At 40.2% G+C, this 20,561-nt stretch overlaps 1 protein-coding gene across 1 annotated transcript in view; it reads right to left on the reverse strand.

Annotated features, from left to right (window-relative positions):
- Positions 1–18,463, reverse strand: part of HECA (hdc homolog, cell cycle regulator) — a 36,607-nt gene extending 18,144 nt beyond the window's left edge. The window contains 2 exon segments of the mRNA XM_011356144.2: positions 17,906–17,936; positions 17,938–18,463. Of these exon segments, the coding sequence (XP_011354446.1) occupies positions 17,906–17,936; positions 17,938–18,177 (271 nt within the window). The 5' untranslated portion in view covers positions 18,178–18,463.
- Between the last annotated feature and the right edge of the window lie 2,098 nt (positions 18,464–20,561).

Below are 20,561 nucleotides of genomic sequence, written 5' to 3' on the forward strand. Positions count from 1 at the left end.
CAGGGCGGCATCCACAAAATGATTCACTAAATATTTACTAACAAGTTTCAAAGACATAGAAGCACAACTGTCTTCTTCCAATCACTTAAAGATATTCTACTCAGTGTCAGACAAATAAGTACGTATTTTTCAATCTAAGCGATCTTTTCCAACCCTACGTAACAGGAATTCATAAAGCATGGTTGCATTTGATTCATGGGATGTGTTCCTGAAGAGCTTACATAATTTAAGACTGATTATCCCATGGTCTGGGGGTAGATGGTGGGGAAGGCATCCTCAAAACACAGACACTTGCAATCGTGTTATATTTCTTGCTTTACTGATGCTTTGTATTATCAGCGTTGCCTATAATATTTCTCAGTCGCATTTAATAAGTTGTCAGCATGGCATATCATACTATGTTTGACCACATTTCTATTCCATAGTTACTGATTTTCAAGAGTTTTCGGCACCAATGTTAGCACACCCGGATATTCTAAAAGCTATAATAAAGATCTCGATTATAACAGTTAATTTTAAAATAATAACACAAATTTTACCACAATCTTTGAAGAAGTTCTATAAACAACATGAGTTCACATAATATTGCCAAGGGTTAGTATGAGTTTCTCATTATAAGAAAAGGTGGTGTCACTGGGTAACAAAGCATTTTTATAATTCAGTTGACTTGCTAGCTTTGAAAATATGAGATGGCTTAATACATACTTTGGGGAAACGTATCTGTTGAAATTTTGTACAGACTGTGAAGATTTTATTAATATTATTTAGGTGTCATTAGTTGAAATTTGCATAATTCAATTTGCATATAATGGGATCACACTGTACTAGGAGATAAATTAGCAGGCTACATTTTCTCTTGTCCAAGCATAATCTTGAGAGTGCTGGATCACAGAGAACTGCACAGCACCCTAGCATTACGTGTACTGCAGGTACTCACCCTGAAAAAAGGTAGGTCCATGAGCTCTGAAAACCAAATCACAGTATCTTGGGATGGGCAAAGAATTCCACATTAAGTATATGTTACGGGCCTGAGTATGTGCATGTATGTACGCATACGTAATAACTGCAGAGAAACTGTCCAGACTGTTGTTAAACTATGCCATTTTTAAAGACTCCAGAAAAGACTTCGTGCCATCCTTCAGTGCTATATTCCAATTTTAAAGCATTTTCCTTGCTTCTTCTGAAGCATTATAGAACTTGATTTTAATTACCCTTGTCAACATCCACCCACTTGCCAGCACAAATATTCAAAAGGGGCCATAATCAAAACTCCTAAATCATATTTTTATAGTGATTCCCATTTACTACCTAAGTTATAGCACAACATCCCCAAAACATTGGTCTGCTTCTCTCTTGGTGGGCCCAAAATGGTACCTGGAGACCAAAGTCCACAGTGGGGGTGGCCTCTTCTCCTTACCAACAATTCTCAATGGCCTCAGCTGAGAAGACGAATGACTTTACCTCCTCAGTCTGTCCAACAGGTAAAACATATGGCCGCACAATTAACTGGCAACACGGGTCATCTACAGACCAGGTACCTGTCAGAGAATACAACCCATAACTCACTGCTGTTCAGTACCTTGTAAAAGCTCAACTGAGAGAATGTTTAGGATGTCGTAGATGATAGCCACACATGCCTGTATATCGGAGTTTCAGGGGGGTGGTTTGGCCTGCAGTGTGTTTTAGTAAATCAGTACTGGGTTTTTGTTATTAAATGTAAATTCAAATGCCTTTTAGGTGTATTTCGTACTCTCTGATCATTCAGGTCTCCACCCCAGTGAGTCTCCCACCCTGAATTCACCAAGAGGCTCTGTGTGTGTTCTAGGGCACAACTTCAATGCTTTGACAGTTTACAACTCTGTTTTAGCTTTTACTTTCTGTTTCTGCAGAACCTCAAAGTCACCGGAGGTGAGCCTAAGAACCATCTCAGGTCTTTCCTGGGCATGCAAACAGTCCTGCCCATGTGCATGATCTTCTAGAGCACCAGGAATATATCAGAGCTTTTCAAAGATCCCACTGACATCTCATTCCCAAGATATTCTTTTTAACTTTTTTGGCCCACTTCTTGTTTGCCCCAACTAGTATCACTGCTGCAGGCAGTAGCCATGTTAAACAACTTCTGCTGATTTGTTTTCAGCAGACACCCAAGAATAGATAGGGTTTACCACTGACTGATCTGAGTCAGGTCAAATCAGCTTCCAGACAGTTCAAATAGTGACAATTCTCTGGGGTTATCGCTTTGAAGGTGGGGGCTCTGAACCTGTTCTTCCCCCTCCAATAACTAACTAGTCTGCTTGTTTTAAAGCTACCATGTAGGCTAGGGAGAGGGAATGGACACAGAGTAAGTTAAAATATAACAAAACTCACTGTTTTTACTATGATTCACCCATTTCCCTTGAATAAACATTCCTAGGATTATTATAAGCCTATAGCTAATGTCTAGATTTCTGAAACAGTTGATTTTCATCATTTTTGCCAGTGTTCACATTGCCTTTATGAAGAAGCAGACTTCTAGAGATCCTTATTCTGCCATTCCAGAAATGCTTCTTAATGTAAATTTAAGTTTAGATACATACTCCTATACAAAAATATGATAGGATGATCAAAAAAAGACTTTCAAGCAGAACAATAATCCATTTTAGGGTCAAATTCTGGGTAAGAATTAAACTGAAATAAAGAATGTAAATTTTCTATTATTTTTTAAATGGATGATAACAGTTATCAATTTAATATGATATTTGGATTGTTTAAATACATTTAAATGACAATCAATGTTTACAATCAACTGGAAAATGTATCCTCTGCATTTATTAAACCTTTAAAAAAAACTGATGTGACAACATTAAATGTGCAAGAGGGACTCTGTTTTTTCAAATTCTTTTAGGGGATACAGAAACAAAAAAGTTTGATCACCACCTTCAAATCAACTTTATGCAAATTACACTATGATTATGTCACACACACATTCAGGAACCTCAGAAACCCCCAGACTGAAGCTCCAAGTCCTTAGGATATGTTCAAGGAACTCCACAATTAGGCTCCCTTCTGGCCTTTCCACCTGATCGTCCACAACGCTCACACGCAAAGCCTCTGCTTCATCAGTGATCCCTCCCTGTGGCTGCAGCACCGAACACAGATTAGAAGGGGAAGGAGTGGACAGACTAGTTAGAAACCTAACTGCAGCCCACAGGTGCCCCACACCGCACTTCAAATTCACTCGGTGTCTAAAAACACTTTCTTGATTAACTGATAATTTTTTAAGTGAAAACTAAAAAGGTTTTTAAATAAGTTTTCCCAACAATTCTGAGACTTTTTTTCTACTAAAAATTTTTAAAAGACACTAAGTCCAATGTATAAAGGGAAGTTAATACACAAATATTTTGTCAACTTGTTTCAATTAGCATAGGAACTACACTAAGCTCACTTAAGCATATCTATCTTAACCTCTGATTTAGTTTATCCTCCCTTATGTTATTCTAGTGTGTGAGACTGCTCCAAAGTGGGTAGCAAGTTGAGTACATGGCGATTACATTCGGTTAAACATATTTTTATGCTTAGAGTAGGGTTAAAACACAAGGCTTTTACTCAGACAAACCACTTTATCCAAATAAACATGGAAGCTTCACATTCCAAAAAAGAAAACAATGAGAGGCCTTCAACTATATTTAGCAACTTGGGTTTTTAACATTCTCTCAGTATATTCAGTTTATTCTCCTAGACCCCCTCTTTACTTACTTTCAGTTAAAACCCACAAGCCTACCCAGCCTCAAGTTCAAACTAAATAGAAAGCTATAGGCTTCTATTTTACCTATTTTTTAATTTCCATTCTGGCTCCAAAACTCTGATAATGATATATCAATACTGATATGTTGCTATATCAATATTAATTATAAAGTAAAAAGTTCATATTATCTTTGTCAAACAGAGCACAAGTCAAGACCAAAAGAGACCAGGACCGAAAATAAGCCTGGTTTAGGCTGACTATAAGGATGAAGATAATGGTTTTATAGTTTTCTCTGAATATTTTTTAAAAACATCAAAGTTCCACAGAACAGAAATAAGGCAATCCCTTGGTTCAGATCCTATGAACACTTCCCGAGCCTACTTCCAAGTGATCTTCTGGTGATCTGCCCAAGGTCAATTGACTAGTAAGTGGCCTTCCCTCGTCCATTCTCACCTACACTGCCCAAAGACCAACAAAGAGCACAGAGCCAGTTTTTATAAAGAGAGGCAGTGACCAATAGCTTTGTGTAACCAGATAATAGTAAGTAGTTCTATACTTTGGAGCAGTATCTTATTCAAAATTATAGAACTACTTACTTTGATCTGGTTATATAAAAGTTTATTCAAAATCAAAATGTTCAATAGTCATAGTAATCCTCAGAATTACTTAAAAACTAGGTATAAGGAAAACCAAGCTAAAGAAGCAAGTGCTTAAACCCAATTACAATATTAAGGTTTCCTAACCCCAATCTTTGCACTCCTTAAAAAGGAAGATAGACAGGCAACGAGGTAAATCTACTCTAGCTAATGGAAATGCCAAACTAAAAAAACAAAAAAAAAACGACGTGAGCAAAGCTTTACTTGCCATTCAGTGAGAATAAAGCAATTTTCCTTGGAAAGAATATAAAGAAAAAACATTCTATTGGTATGCGGACTATCAAATTTGGGCAGCAGAAAAAGCACTGACATTGAGAAACAGCTCAGCCTGCCTTGCTCAAACCCTGTTTGGTTCAATGGACTGGGCCAACATACCAACTCCCTCGATGATTTTAAGGCTACTTACTGTATTTAAAACCCCAGCACAATGTAGCTAAATTCATTTCCCTACCTTTGTTTTCCATGTACCTTTTCCACCCTGCTGAACTCCCTGAAAAATACTCTTTCTGTTCCTTTACCTTCCCTTCAAAATAAACTGGGGAAAATGCTTCATAGCAGAATCCCTCCCACTCTGGCAGTCACTCTGCTGGGATCTAGGGAGAAAAGACAAAGCCTTTGCCTGGAGGCCATACTGCTGGCCTGTGCTGTCAGCAACCAACAAGCAAGTTACAGAACCTGCTGCAACAAGGAAAGACTTGTCAAAGGAGAGGGCATGTCTAAGTTTCACATATATCTCAGCAAAAATGAAAACTAGACCCAAGAATCAGTCACGTCTATGTCCCAGCCCAGCAGTTCATGACCAAAGTACACTCAACACAGTCTGCTATAATATGACTTATTGTCAAGAGAGTATTTCATAAAATTTCTTACTGCAAAGGAATCTCAAAGCTTAGACCCCACTGACATATTAAGCTAGAGATGTTTTATAAATAGACATTCATTCCTTTCTCAATTACTAATTCTTGTGGAACACAGATATAATTCTTAGTATGACTATTCTCAAAGACTCAAAACTATTCATTTCTAAACTAGAGAGAACAAAATAATATACCATTTCTAAGTTACCAAAAGTATCTAGACGTTTCTTTTTGACATGAGACTGTCATATTACATATAATTCTATTGAAATATGTAAATATATATAAATGTATATGATTATATTTCAAATGAATTCTAAATAGTATTTCCAAATCTGTCAAGAAAAAAACATTTCAACTTAATTATTTAAAAATTCTTCCAGTAATCTTTAGATCACATACCTTACAGAATCTTAAAAAAATAAGTTATATGGAAAACTGACTTATTCCAAAGTCAAAAATTTCAAATCTGAATATCTCAAAGATGAAGTTTACAAATTGTTTTTAATTAATGGAATACAAAGAAAAGCAATGATTCAATATAAATATTGCTACATTTACATACATATACTGATAGACATACATACCAAGTATCATAATGCCTATAGAAGTTATTTTTTTAATCCATAATATAATTTGATATATTCACAATTCTTTTAACTTTCTGAGGTAACATTGGTTTAGAACACTATGTAAGTTTCAGGCGTGCAACATTATAAAGCAACATCTGCATGCATTACATCGTGCTCATCACTGACAGTCTAGTTGCCATACCTCACCGCATGACTGACCCCCGTTACTCCTTTCACCCCCCTTCAGGCCCCCTTCACTCCGCTTCCCCTCTGGTAACGACCTATCTGTTGTATCCCTCTATAAGTTTTTTGTTTTGTTTTGTGTGTCCTTTGTCTTGTTTTTCTTTTTCTTTAACCTAATATAAAATGCAAAATCTAAAAGGGACGTAGGGAAGCAAATTAAAGTCATATGTAAGCATTTCAATGCTTCTACAACACTTAAAAACTCCTACTCCACAGGACCCTAGAGGCAGGTAAAGAGCAGAAAGCAGAAAGGTCTGAAGTGAATCAAGATACAAACTATGTGAGGCTGATTACAAATACAGGCACATACTCATAAATCATGCAGTACAACGGGCCAAAGGCAATGAAGGCTCTGCTAATCAAATGGTTAAAATCACAGTGGAAATGAAACCTGGGGACAGGATGATTCACAGATCACAGCAAAACAATCCCCAAGTCAGCTATACTCACACTGGTGAAAAGAACCCTCCCAAGGCTTCAGCTGCCAGTTCTTCTCCACTCTGGGATCAGAAAGGCCTTTTGCAGAAACTCCAGAAGAGTTCAACTCACTCAAGGAGCTGGGCTTGCCCTGAGACCAGCAGGCAAGCGCTGCAGAGTCTCTGGGAAAATCTCACAGTAAGAGCTCCAAGATCTGAACTTGAAGAGAAACTAGAGGCTCCCCAAAGGAGGCAGAATAAAGAGTTTGAGAGAGTAACATTCGCCTCAAACTCCGTGGGGGAAATCAAAAGTCTGCCCTGAGTTCTTCCAACAAATCAGAGAGCACATTTTGTCACTAGTTGGGAAACAATCTCACTACCACATGATAAACTAAAAACCAAAAACCCAACTAGAAAACATTAAAATCTCCAAATCATGACACAACTATTTGCCTTTTCTAATAGCTCTACAGTTTGTTTGAGAGTTACAGACAATATTATGTTATCCTCACTTTCTACACATAAGAACATTTGGGCTCAGAAAGGTTTGTTGGCCTTGCAAAATGGCAGATCTCAAATTATAACCAAATCTCAAATCCCACACTCTTTAGAGCAAGCAAAGAGTTTGAGAACCTTTTCCAAATCTCAGACATCTGAGAAAGCACAAGGGCTGACTAAACCAGCATGATGTACTGGGTGCGAATAAACTCTTGTTTCAATTGAGTGCTATGTTCTCATTTTATTAACATACAAATGTGATTTCAATCCAAGTGCTAGAATGTGAAACATGAGAACTTTCTTGTGACTGAGCATTTAAGTTTTTTATTACAAGGAGGTTATGGACAATTTAGTCTACAAGAGGCCTGTTTGCAGTTTGGTTCTTGAGAAGAGGCGATAAGAAAATAATGGGCCTTTATCTACAAGTTTCAAAGTCCTTGGAACTAGCTGGAATAAAAACTGCAAGGGATTTTAGAAATGTGCAAGGGATAAGTGTTGAGCACTGGAGCTCAGCTGTCAACTGGAGCATGGTGAGTAGTGGCCAGGGAAGCCGAGGGTCAGAGACGAGGTCTGGGAGGGTGGTGGCAGTTGCAATTAATTCTGTGAAATGGCCTCAAAAATTAAATGTGAAAAGGAAACAGAACCTCACAAGTGTTACAGCATTACTGTGCACTGACATCCAAATGAACTCAGTCTAACCTTATGCCATGCCCAAACCACTTTTCCTATAAGCAATTTCAAACAACTTTCCTCACTCTCCCCTGTCTTCCTCTTGAGGTTCTATCTCTATGTGGATGTTCTGTGATTATACAAAACTGTAACATTTCTAACCAATGAGAGCATCTTAAATACAGAAAAAAAAAAAAAAAAAAAAAAACATAAACTAGGGAAAAAGTACATCCTAAAGTATCCTGAAGACTTTGTGCAAATCAATAAGAACCCAAATATCCCATCAGTAAAATGGATAAAAAGAGCAAACAGGAAAAAAAATACAAATAAGCAGTACACATATAAAAAGACACTCACTCACTGATAATTCCACAAATACAAATAAAAACAACAATGGGATGTACACTTTTTCATCTAATTGGCAAAGATGAAATTGGTTATCGAAATCCATGCTGAGGAGTGTGAAGAAAGAAGCACTCCAGGCAGGGCCAGTGTTAGTGAAAAGGTTAAACCCCTTCAGGAGAGCAGTTTGGCAACCTGGATCGAAGCCTGGAAAACTGCAGGCCTTGTGACCAGCGATCCCAATTCTAGGACGTTAGCCTAAAGAAGATAATTGGTTCCCAGTTATGAATCGTCAAATCCATTAAGAACAGAAAGTATCAGTTCAAAGGTTCACAATCTCCACAATTCCAAGAGCAGGAAGTCCTATCACATCAGGGAATCAGATCAACGTTGAGTGTACAATGTGTGAGTGAAGTGCTTCCTTGCTCAAGTGTTTTCTTGTTTTACAAATTTAATTTCAGTTCAAGTGCCAGAATGATAAGCTTGAGGCCTTTCAAAAGTAATTTATACAGCTCTATTGCTTCCTTGACATTTTTATACTGAATTTAAGTCATCTACTTTAAAGCTTATTCATTCTTCATGCACATGTGTGTGTCACTCAAGACAAACTCAGCATCAAGTAGGATCCAACTGTGGCATCATCATTTCCCCAACCAAAGCATGTCTTGTCTGCAGAAGGGAAGGAGGCCATCTCTGGAGCTTAGTGTCCTCGTCCTCATGTAGATTGCAGACTGCTGGGTGTCACACCTGGTCTTAGTAAGCTCTCAATAAAGGGCAGTAGTATCATCGTCACTATGAAAGCCACTTCTCCTTTCTGTGGATTCTATGGTTCTACAGCCCCAACACACCTACCACCCAGGAACCTAACCTCATTTGCTTCTGTACTGCAAAACATCATCTGCACCTCTAAAACTAAAGGCTTAATATAGCGGAACCACATACTACAGGGTGTATGTGGTTCCTGCAATGTGTAAGGCTGCCCAATAAGAAGAAATCGAAGGAGTTGGAAACCATTTGGAAAAATCCTTGACACTATCTCTTGTTAGATGTGCACGATTTTGCTTCTACCACTGGAAAACACTTCCTATTCTCAATGCCAGGCTCTCTACATGGGTTCTGGCAGCAGTATCTCTTCATTAATGACCATCACCAACTATCCCAGGCTGTCTCTCAGATTACAGACTGCACCTGCTGCCAATCAAAAATAGCCAGAACTTGCTTCTGTACATTCCCTAGTTTCCATTTCTGCCCAGACGCTGAGTTTTGTCTGGCATAACAAATAGTGTGTCACTTTAATAAGTTGTGTTATAACAGAGTTCTACTAAATATTATATAGAAATAATCATCACATTCAGGAGTGCTCATTAGAAAACTAAAATAGTTTGTGATTCAGTTTCAACATTAGTGTCAAAAGACTACTGAGATGCTTTAACTTGAAGGGACATGATCTAAAGTACCATCAGACTTAGGGTTACCCCTAGGGAAAAATATACATTTTATATTTAGCAAATATCTCCCTTACTTATATGAGCAATTTGACATCCTGCTAACTTTTGCCTAAATTCATTCTCTTTATCATCTTTATAGAGGCATATGCCCTAAGGCTGTCTATTTCTAATAAAGTTCCAATACAATGAAAAACAGAAATCCTAAATTATGATACTGTGTTTGCTGACTATCTGTAATTGATATTATGGGGTAGGGGTAATGTGATTTGAGCTACAATATATTTTGAAGGGGTCCGGAATATGTCATTGTGGCCTAAAAATTATTTTGAGTTGAAGGCACTAGAGTTCCTGAAAAATCTTATCTACCTAAAAGCAGAGCCTCTCAAAAGAACTCAATTGTCATAAATCCTCTCCATAGGAGCAACCAGGGAAGACTGAATCTTATCAGCAGAGATAAATCTCCACAGCACACTTGAACAGACATTGTCACAAAACTATCATATCTCATATATTCTCTAATAGGAAAGACTCATTTATCTTTCCCATAGGTTCCCTTCCTGCCTGGTCAGCCCCTCTATTAGGAAATCATTTTTTCCCCCATTAATGCCCTTCTCTCTCCCCTTCTCCTATTAAGATGGTATATAAGCCACAAATTCTAACCCTTGGCCCATTTTAGTCATGTTTTTCTATGGTTAAGTCTGTCTTTTCTCTTGCTTATCTATCTCTTATCAGTTTAATTGGAAGCTCCCCAAATACTGAACCTAAGAGGGTAAAGTTTTTCCTCCCTGACAATTTAAAACTATGAAATACACTGTATTATGAGTGTATATGAAAACCACTGAACTTTTTAAACCATAATTGCAGTCAAACAATGATATGATTAATACTTCCTCTTTAAGTCTTCCTCTTTCCTCGCTTTTCTTTAAACTTCCTCTTAATCTTTGTTTCTCTTATACTGTTTTCAAGTATTATTCTCATAAGTATAATTTAGCAGAAATAATTTGTTTTCTCTTTCTACTTCTGATAAACCAGAACAGATAATTATTAAGTGTTAAAAATGCTACTCACTTTTTGCCAGTTTATAAAAACCTCTCAAGTACAATCAAGCTAAAACATCATATTGATTAAATAAAGCGAGTTGCTATTTCACCAACCACTGAGAACTGGAAGCTTTCTGAAATATACAGAATTAAAACACAGTCACTTTGTATAAAACAATGATATTCCCCTCACCAGAGCTTATTGTTTTAAAACTGAGTTGATGATAAAAATAAAAAGACAAACCAAGAAAATTAGTCCCAATTGGCACAAAGATAAATACTGTGTAGCAAAATATGAAAAAAAAAAACATAGGGACACCCCCCTCCCTCCAGAGAAAAGCCTTTCTGCTCAGATGGCCTCAACCCTTCCCTTGGCATTTGGTTCTCTGAAGTTAACCTCAATTAGCTAACCTCCCATGGCTCAGAAGCACAGGGATGCTGGTGCCCACTATTAAGACAGCCTTTCCACACAGCAGCCGTGTGTGCTGCGACACTATCATCCAGCTGTGCAGAAAAGCAGTATGTGCAGTCTGCACATCGCTTTACTGAAAAATCACAATCAAGGGTGCATGGCAGGTTGGACCGCCAACCCATGCCTTGACAAGCTGTATCAAAAGAAAAATTGCCAAGATACCCATTGTGTTAACTTTACATGCTTGTCAACAACCTAAGATTATTCCCTTTGGCAGGTTCAGCTGACCATGTCCCTGCTGACAAACCTCAGGGATGGTTCTGCACTGGCTACAAAACATCCAAATGTGACTGTCTGTCCCCATCCCTTTCGAGCCTAGTGCTGCACCTCAAACCAGCCACAAACTCCTAGCAGCAACCAGAAATCAAGGCTCTTTCCCACTTCCCTCTGCTTGAAACATACTTCCTTTGTTTTCAGAGCTAACTGCTTCTCTTCCTGCAAGACACAGCTCAACTGTCCTCTCTTCCAGGAAACAAACTATTTTCCCACTGGGCACCCACAGCACATTATCATGGTTCCGAGCGGTACATACATGTCTCTGTTCCAGCTTCACCAACAGCCTATGGGGGTGTAGATTCTCACACTTCCAAATATAATTCAAAATTATATTTCCAGTCGCAGAAGACAGTAAGCACATACGAAGTGCTTCGTAATTGGATGAGTGCACAGATGAACAAAACAATGAATAAGCAAGCAAATGAACAACTAAACTAATGGAAGAACTTTCTGGTTGTTGAACTTTCTGAAGAGGGAAGGGTCTTTGTTTAGTCCTCAGTAACATTAAGCCCTAGCTGATCCCTGAAACACCCTGAGCTCCTTACCTCCTTTCAGCTACTCTTCAACTCCACATGCTTATTTCACTTCTACATATCTTCAAATCCAATCCCCACATTTAATCCAATATTTTACCACCTCAGAAGCTACTGCTTTTTATTTCATAACTGCCCTTGTGTAGTACCTGTAATAACCTACTTGCACTTGTTTCTATAAAGGCTCCCATCTAGACCAAAAGCCCCTCAGGCCCAATTCTTTTGCCCCTGTAATCCCAGAGCCTAACACAGTGCCTGACAAACAGCAGACACTCAATATATATGAGATGGATAAGTGAATGAATGAAGAAAGGAAGATATAACAGTTTTCACACTTTGCTTTTCACTTTCTTTTAACTAAATTATCTAATTTTTCCAGGTAGTCTATGATCAAAGAGAGATGATAAGAGAAGACCAAATCATTTATAGTGAAATCGGTGCTTTAATTAAAAATCTGAATACCAGTCTTTTTCTATATCAATATTCACAGATTATCATCATCTTATTGTCTCTCAGTGTCTATTCTCAACAGCAGAATAGTTTAACAAGTTTTGTTATTGGATAAGGTTGAATCAATCACAAAACTTATATAGGCTATTGTTGCTAGTACCCAAATCTGTGCCAAGATCTTTCACATATATTTTTCTTAATATTCAAAAACACTCCAAAAGGGTTGCACTTAGAAAATGGGAGCTGAAAAAGGTTAAATAATCTTCCCCATAGTAACTATGCTAGTAAGTTGTAGCACCTAGGTTTACACCCTGGTCCATTCAAACCTCGTACTTTTTAACTAAAATGTCAAAAATCCTAGGCCTTACTTTTTAAGACTAGAATAATGGTACAGACCGGATTTCAAAAGCCTGTGCTTTTATCTTCACTATTACCAGCTGCTAAAATATCATTCATCATTATTAGATATTTTATTGAATCCTTGTTAGCCACCAAATCACTAAAGAGCACAGAAGTCCCCGGGAGAAACAAATGCTGCTTTGGAAAGGCCCCGTAAGTGTGGCAGCTCCAGGCTCTCAATCTAAACAGGGCCCTCCTATTGCTGAGACACTCTGAGGTCCCAGCAATTCTCCAGGATTTCTTTAAAACACCAAGAACCAGGGACTGAGAAAGAGCACTCTGACCAAACAGAGTCAAACTGGTACAACCTTTCTATAAAGTAATGTTAGCAAGTATTAAAAATCATAAAAATAGGCATATCCTTTGACATAGCAAGTCCACAGGAAGTAGCTGGATAATGTCCAGAGATGTATGAATAAGAACCTAAAAATCAAACAATAGCAGATTGATCAAACTATCCAATATGCAGACATATGATGGTATATTATGCAATAATTAAAATGGCGATACACCTATATATTTCTGCTGTGCTAAAATGTCCACAAAATAGTGTACGCGTAAAAAGCAGATCATAAAATGACTCTTTTCAAAAGCTACATATGTACTTTTTAAAGTATGCAAGAAAAAAATTTTAAAGGCTACAAGTATATTAAAATATTAACAATGGTGATCTAACTGGTGGGATTATGTGTTTGACTAGAAAGTAGAAAAGAACTTTGTCTATCTTATTTTTTAAAATGTTTTCCATAATGCCCATTTTATGGCTGCTAAAATAATGATAAATCAATCTCTTAAAAATGTCAAAGAGCTGGAGATCAAAATCAGTCAGGACAGTTTATTTTCCCAAGTCTTCCTTTTGATACCATCGAGTTCTTTAAATTGTTCATAGCTAAAAGCCTGGAGTAAATTCACAGGGGGATTAAGCCGAAAGAGATTTCCCAGTTTTATCTCCTGTTTTCAATTTTTTACAAAATAATATATATTCTTGGACTTATAGGAAAGCTGACACTGAAGGTTTCGTTTCTAGAATTTAAGCTCAGGTCCTGTAACAAGTAAAGAGAGAAAGAATAAGGGCCGTGCATAAAACTCCATTAGCAGAGCACATAATAATTCTTTCTTACTATGACATATAAAGTGCACATGATGAATCTTTGATGGATGAGGCAATATTTTCTACCAATGCCAATTATAAAGTTGGATTTCAAAAGACAAGGTCCAAAAGTAACAGATATTTTTAAAGACCTGACAAAAGTAATTTCAAGATAAAGTAAGAAAATGTCTTCCAAGACCACAATGATGCTCTACATACCTTAGACCCTCAATAAAAATTCCTTGGTTTGAAAACAAACAGCAGGCAACACTCTTCATTTTCCTTCCGATGGATATAGGTAATTTAAAATGTAGTAAGAATTCAAGTAAATACCTAAAAAGAGAAACTATTTAAAATATACTACAAACCTGGGGTTATAAAAAGAATGTTCAGAGGCTTAAGTATGCAGAAAAATACAAATTTTGTTTACAGGGAACAGGTGGTACTCCAAAAATCTATTTGTAAACAGATGTGTGGAATTCAGAACACATTTTCCCATCAAAACAATGTTATAATAGTGTTAAATCCCAGCCTGGTCCATGAAGCCTACTTAGCTGTTAGAACTATTATCCTGCACCTGCATTTTGTGAATGGCACCCATGGTCTAAGTGAAGCAACCCATAACATTCGGGAGGTAGGAGGGGCTCTCCTTCACTGGGAGCCAAAGGCTCAGGTGAGTCCCTCTCCACAGAGGCTCTCCAGCTAAGAGATGCCACCCGCATGTCATAATCTCTTCCTGGGGGAAGACCATGTCCAAATGACAAGTCAGTAGGGGAGGAAAGGTTTAAAGGCCCTGCTACCATGCCTCTAGGTGAGATAAATTCTGCAGGGCCATTCCAGCTCCAAAGCTCACTTATATCTGCATCACAGTTCAACTCCTCCTCTGCAGAAGCCTGCTTCTCTCACACCCCCACTAGTAATGATGCCAAGGACAACCCCAGTAAACTTCCTGCACATAAATCTCCATCTCAGAGACTATTTCCAAGATCTAAGACAAAAAGTTAATACTTAGTAAGCTCATTTTATAACTCAGGCACTATGTGAGTGTATGTATGTGTGTGTACATGTATATATACATACATACATATACACATATATAGTATAATATATATAATGTGTATCTTACTATATATATATATGGGTAGGTACAATAATCCCATTTTAAATATGCAGAAACTGAGGCTCAGAGACATCGAATGACTTGCACAAGATCATATGGCAAGTAATTTGAGGAGCCAGGATGTGAATCAAGCTATACCCAATGAAAAGCCAATCACTATGTAAACTAACTCCATCTCCTAAGAAGAGCTGCTGAATGTGTTAAGGCAGACTCTGCAGCCCAGGGGTTACGGTTGAAGTCAAGAATGGGTAGAGTGGTGAACCATGGTCATCCAGAAAACAGGAATTTATAAAAGGACTTGGGATCCAGGCCCACTGAAAATCAGACACTATGATCAAGGGTTTATATATTGGTAGGCCTGAAGCAAAAAAGTGGAGGTCCAATGGAACCAGAATTCCAGAATAAAACTACATAGTTATAACCTACTGCATGATAACTCAATCCTAAAAATAACGATTGGCAAATCTTGTCCACCTACAATCAAAATGCTACAATATGTGCATAGAGATTTTTACTATGTAGGAGGAAGGTAGTGCTTCCTCATCTTTTACTCCCATCCCTGGAAAAAGCTTCAAAAACATACATAAACAGTATCTAAAAATGTACTAATGAATTTTTTATTGGGGTACAAAGTCTTACAATTAGTATTCAATTTACCCAAGATGTACAACTGCAACTGGTTTAACTTCAACTACAACCAGACCATGGCTTCCCCAAGCTTTCTCTAGCTAGCAATCTTCTTTTATAGAATAAGTGGTTATTTATACCTACTGACGAACAGTGAATGACTAAGAACTAATACTATCCTGCACTGAGAGCCACACTGCCAAAGAACTACAAGACATAAAACCATTCTACGAACTCCAAATAACCATAAATTAATACTATTAACTTTAAGCGAAGTCATTTTTTCATTCTTGCAGATGTAGATCACGGCTGACTCAAATGGTGAAAACGAACCATTTAGAAGTTTAACAGAATGTAGATTTACTACATCCTTGGAAGAATTGTTAGATTTGTAATACAATCACATCATCTAATGTCAAAGTTAAAAAGTTGAAATATACTGTAAGTCCATAATGTCATTTTAAAATTCAAAAATAATTGGGCCTTATCAGTTGATTTATCTAAGAGTTTGCACATATCTGTCACCACTTCCTTTAAAAATTCACCAAAACCACTTCTCCCATCCCTACCTTATAATGCACAGCTTTAAATGGTAAAACAAAAAGTATCTGTAATTTCCTTATTTATCAATTTTGCACACAGGAGGTCTCAGCATCCATGTTCAGTTATCATCAACTGCAGTGAGCGGTTCTTTGAATTAAAGTGGATCATTCACTGAGATTTCACACCATGTCAGAACCAAGAATTTGGCATCATAAACCTCAGTTCACTGTTCTAAAATAAGTTTGTACCCTTTCTAACCCTGATTACGGCAATGTTAGGCCCATTTCTTCCCTCTTTCCCCACATTCAATTAATAAAACAAGCCCCAAATCAGAAATACACAGCTATATAGAGAACTGCTAAATAAACCTGAGTCTGCCACTTCGGAGGACAGTAATAACAGGCACACCATAACAAATGAGGAGATACCAGCCTAAGAAAAAAATTTCTTCACACCACCTTAAAGTGGTCCAATCCTTTGGAGAAAGAAGAGGAAACAGCCAACTTAAGGCTTCCATACAGACGCCCCCCCAAAAAAAGGAAAAACAAGGTACGCTCCACTCTGAGCCCTACAATAACCCTGTCAAGGGGCCAATATAATCAGTGTATATCTTTTCTTCAATTCCACAGGTGAGGAAATTGAGGCTCAGAAAGACTAACCTTCTCAAGATGACAAAGTTCTAAATGGCTGAGCCAGGAGTCTGTCTTCCTTCCCCTCAGTCACATCAATACCAAAATGAAGTTTAGAGCTAGGAAAACAAAAGAACATGGAGAAGACAATCTGGCCAAAGGTGCATTATCAAACATTCACAAATGTGTCAAGTTTGGGAAACTTCCTATTTCTCCAATGCAGAGACACAGCCAATGCACCCTAAGGTTCTGTTTCTAATAGGCGACACTTCTATTGGGGTTAAGTGCAGGTGCCCTGTTTAAAAAGTGACTAATCCAAATAAATAACAGCTTCAAAAGCTGAAAGTTACCAAGTTAAAAGCCAAAAATAAAGGTCTTAATCTCCTTCCATTATAACCTACCTATATCCCCTTACCTGAAAAACTGCCTGACCAGAGGAATCAAGGAACTGTCCAAGTAAGTAAAAAGTGTTTGCACCGCCTAACGAAAACCATGTCTTTGTAGTGACAATGGCAATCCTGTCACGTTTCACTATTCCTTAAGTGCCTCCTGAAAAGGTGCATTCAGGCACTACCTAAAATTATTAGGCTTCCAAATTTGTGAAGCAGTATTAAATAGTGGACGATTTTTTTTTTTAACTCTGGGCTGAGAACGGAAGTCAAGTTCAGATTCTCTTCCTTCCTCAAGCGAGCAACTGAATTAAACAGCACACGCACACACACCCTACAGAAAAAAAATATATATCTCGAGGCTCTCTTCACCTGTGGCAATCGACACAATAAGTCCAGATTTGCTGGGATTTAAGGCTCTTCTCTCGGGGAGTGAGGGGGAAGGCGGGTGGGTGAGGGGAGTACAGGAGAGAATGAACGGGTGCCTAAGTTTTCAATTGGATCATTTTTCTCAACTTAGGCAGCTCTTTCTTTCTTTCTTTCTTTCCTTCCTTCCTTCCTCCCTCCCTCCGAGCCGGAGCACACACTCAGCTTTGCCAGCACGGGCACCAAGGCCAGGGCCCGAGGGTGGCGCTGCCGCAGCCCTGCACCGGCGCCCCTTAGAGTCTGGGGCGCAGGGTGCCCAGGGAGCGCGACTTGTGCGCCGCGCGGACACTGGGCAGGGACCGCAGATGAATCGTCGCCGTCAGGCGTGGGGACCGGGAAGGGGCAGCCGCGGCGGGGCAGAGGGGCGGGGTGAGCACTTCCTGACTCTCGCATTGTCCACGCATCGCCCGCGCCACCCAGGGCCCCGCCACCGCGCCGTCCCCGTCGGGGAGGAAGTTGGCGCTCGCCCCTCCAGCCCCGTCTTACCGTTCTTGGCGTCGCCCGCGGCTGCAGCCCCCCGCGGCGGCCGCAGCGTTGGCGGCGCCGATCCCCGCGCCTCCGGTGCCCGCCGCACCCCCGGTGCCCGGCGCGCCCGCCGCCGCCGTTCCGCAGCCGGCCGCCGCCGCCAGGGCCCCCCCGGCCGCCGCGCCCGCCGCGCCCGCCGCTGCCAGGGCCCCGGCTCCATTTTCCTGCTCGTCCCCGCTGCTGTTGGCGCGCTTGTTTTTGCGGCCGCCTTTACTGTTTTTGGGGTTGGGCATCTCGGGAGCGTCCAGGTACCCGGTGTCAGCGAAGGCGGCTCCCCGCGGCGCGGCCTCCCGGGGCCCCGCGCGCAGCCGGCTGCGGGAGGGAGAGAATGGAGGGCGCGGGCCAGCGGCTCCTTCGGCGCCCGTCTAGCCGCGCGGCCCGCGCCGCACCATCTCGGCCGCCGCGCCCTGTCCGGCTTCCTGGAGCCGGCGCGCGGCCACCCGAGGCTCGCAGCCGCGCGGGCGCCGCGGGCTCGGGGCGCGAGCGAGACGCTCCCGAGCAGGAGGGAAAAGGCGGGTCTCCCGCTTGTTTTGATTTGGCTTCGCTGACACGCTCTGGCCCCGCCCCCGCCCGTGACGACACTGGGGATTCGGCGTGGCCGCGCCCACCAGGTGACCTCACGGCGGACTGGCCCGCCCTCGTGACGTCACACCCCGCGCTGAGACGGCCACCTTTGAGTGACGTCATCCTCGCGCCCTCGTCCACGGCGTCTGGCGCTCGGGTTCATCTATGAACCGCCTTCCTGAAATGGCCTCTAACATCAAGCCGATGGCATCTGAAGTTAGTCGGTAGCCTTCTGACCTTCATGTAATTGAGGCTTAGCACAGTCTGGTTCGGAAAAATAGGCGGGTGAGTTGAACAGAAATGAAAAACAAAGGATTTCAGATTTTGGATTAATAATCCATTAAAAGGCTTTGCCATTTAGGAACAGCCTTATATTCAATAATTACAGAAATAGGGTTGAATTCCTAGACAATGAGAGCGAACTGCAGAGTCCCTGAATGGGAAGCCAGCACAGTCTAGTGATGACAGTTCAAACAGGACCCACCATCCAGGGATATAACCAAATATTGCCTGTAACCAAGAAGCAGGCCCTGCCTGGGAGGAAACCCAACAATCCCTACGAATAAGACTGAGTTGTCCAGATAGGTGCCCACGTTGTGAGCTGGCAGAGTTTAGGAGGTGACCTCTGTTGATGAGAGCCAATGACCTGAGGGCAGGGGACCCCTGGGAAGAGTTTCACTTGGTCTCTTTCGCTGCAACTATTTTCTGCCATTTGGTATATCAGCTCTTTCCCATCGCTCATATCCCAGCTCAAACACATCACTTCCTTCAAGATGATATAACTGAGGCACCTTCTCAAAAGAGCTATCAGAAGTACCTCCCTGTTTATTTCCTCCATCTATCTCTAATTATTTTGTCAATGCATATGTTTATTTATTGTCTGTCTGTTTCCTTCTCACTCAAATGAAAATCCACAGGATAGGAGATTTTTTTTTCTGTCTTGGGCACCTCAGGGAATAACTAGCATATATTTGTTGACTATAAATTCTTTTCCCACGAACTGTGGAGGAAAGCTATGTTAGCTCATGGTTTACAGTTTTCTCCTCCTGTAGTGTGATCTTTAACCCAGCTCTTTAGTAAAGGCTGTGGCTGTGTTGCAGAGGTAAGAGACAGGCAGGGAAGTACAAGGAAGAGTACCCACCCTATGTTCACCTAAGGGGGAGATTCTAATTGAGAACTCTAGGCATTCATTCCAGAGGCCAGAGAAGAGCCTGGAGCTGCAAGGAGGAGAGCTAGGTACTTGGGAGCAATTGCTAGTTGGACTTTTCAGTTGGAAAATTATGAACCTTTTAATTCCCTAATTTTTATTGAAGGAAAATGACTCTTTAGAAAGCTATATTCATAAAGTAGATGGTTTTTTGTGCCTATATTTTCATGTCTATTTCTCCCCCACTCCTACAACCTCTAAGCACTAGGAGAGCCAGGATTGTATCTATCTATCTGCAGAGTCTAGAATAAAGCCCACCCACACTAAGTGTTCAATAAAATTTTGAATGGAGGATGCTTAAAACACTCTTCTGCCTACATTTTTCTGAACCTTAAAGTCTCAGCTAAATATCAACTCTCCAGGAAGTCTCTGATAACCCAAAGCTGGATTCGTCTCCATGTGCTCCCTGTACCTTCCCCAACACACCAGCTTGCACACATGGTATTGAAATTGCCTATTTACTTGTCTTTTTTCTGGGCTTCCACTAGACTATAAACTCTGTGATAACAGAACTGTCTTATTCATCATTGTATCCTTGGTGCCTAGCACAGTGTATGGTGCACAGTGGGTATTTAGTAAATGCATGAAAAATACATAAATAAATGAATGGACCAATGCTTTGAAGGTAGATGCAGGAGGATTTGGTGGCCATTGGATATGAGAGGTGAAGGAGAGAGTAAAGTCAAGAAATTCTGAAAACTGGAGGAAATGACATTGGTTGTTAATTAAATGGAGACTTCAGCGGGGAAGACAGTGAGGCTGTAGACGAAGATAATGAGTTAAAGTGGCCCATTTGACAGCCTAATCTAATTACTGATATCTCTTACTAGAGGTAGCTGTGAGTTC

The sequence above is a fragment of the Pteropus vampyrus genome, unplaced genomic scaffold (assembly GCF_000151845.1).
Source record: "Pteropus vampyrus isolate Shadow unplaced genomic scaffold, Pvam_2.0 Scaffold24, whole genome shotgun sequence".
Taxonomy (NCBI): domain Eukaryota; kingdom Metazoa; phylum Chordata; class Mammalia; order Chiroptera; family Pteropodidae; genus Pteropus; species Pteropus vampyrus.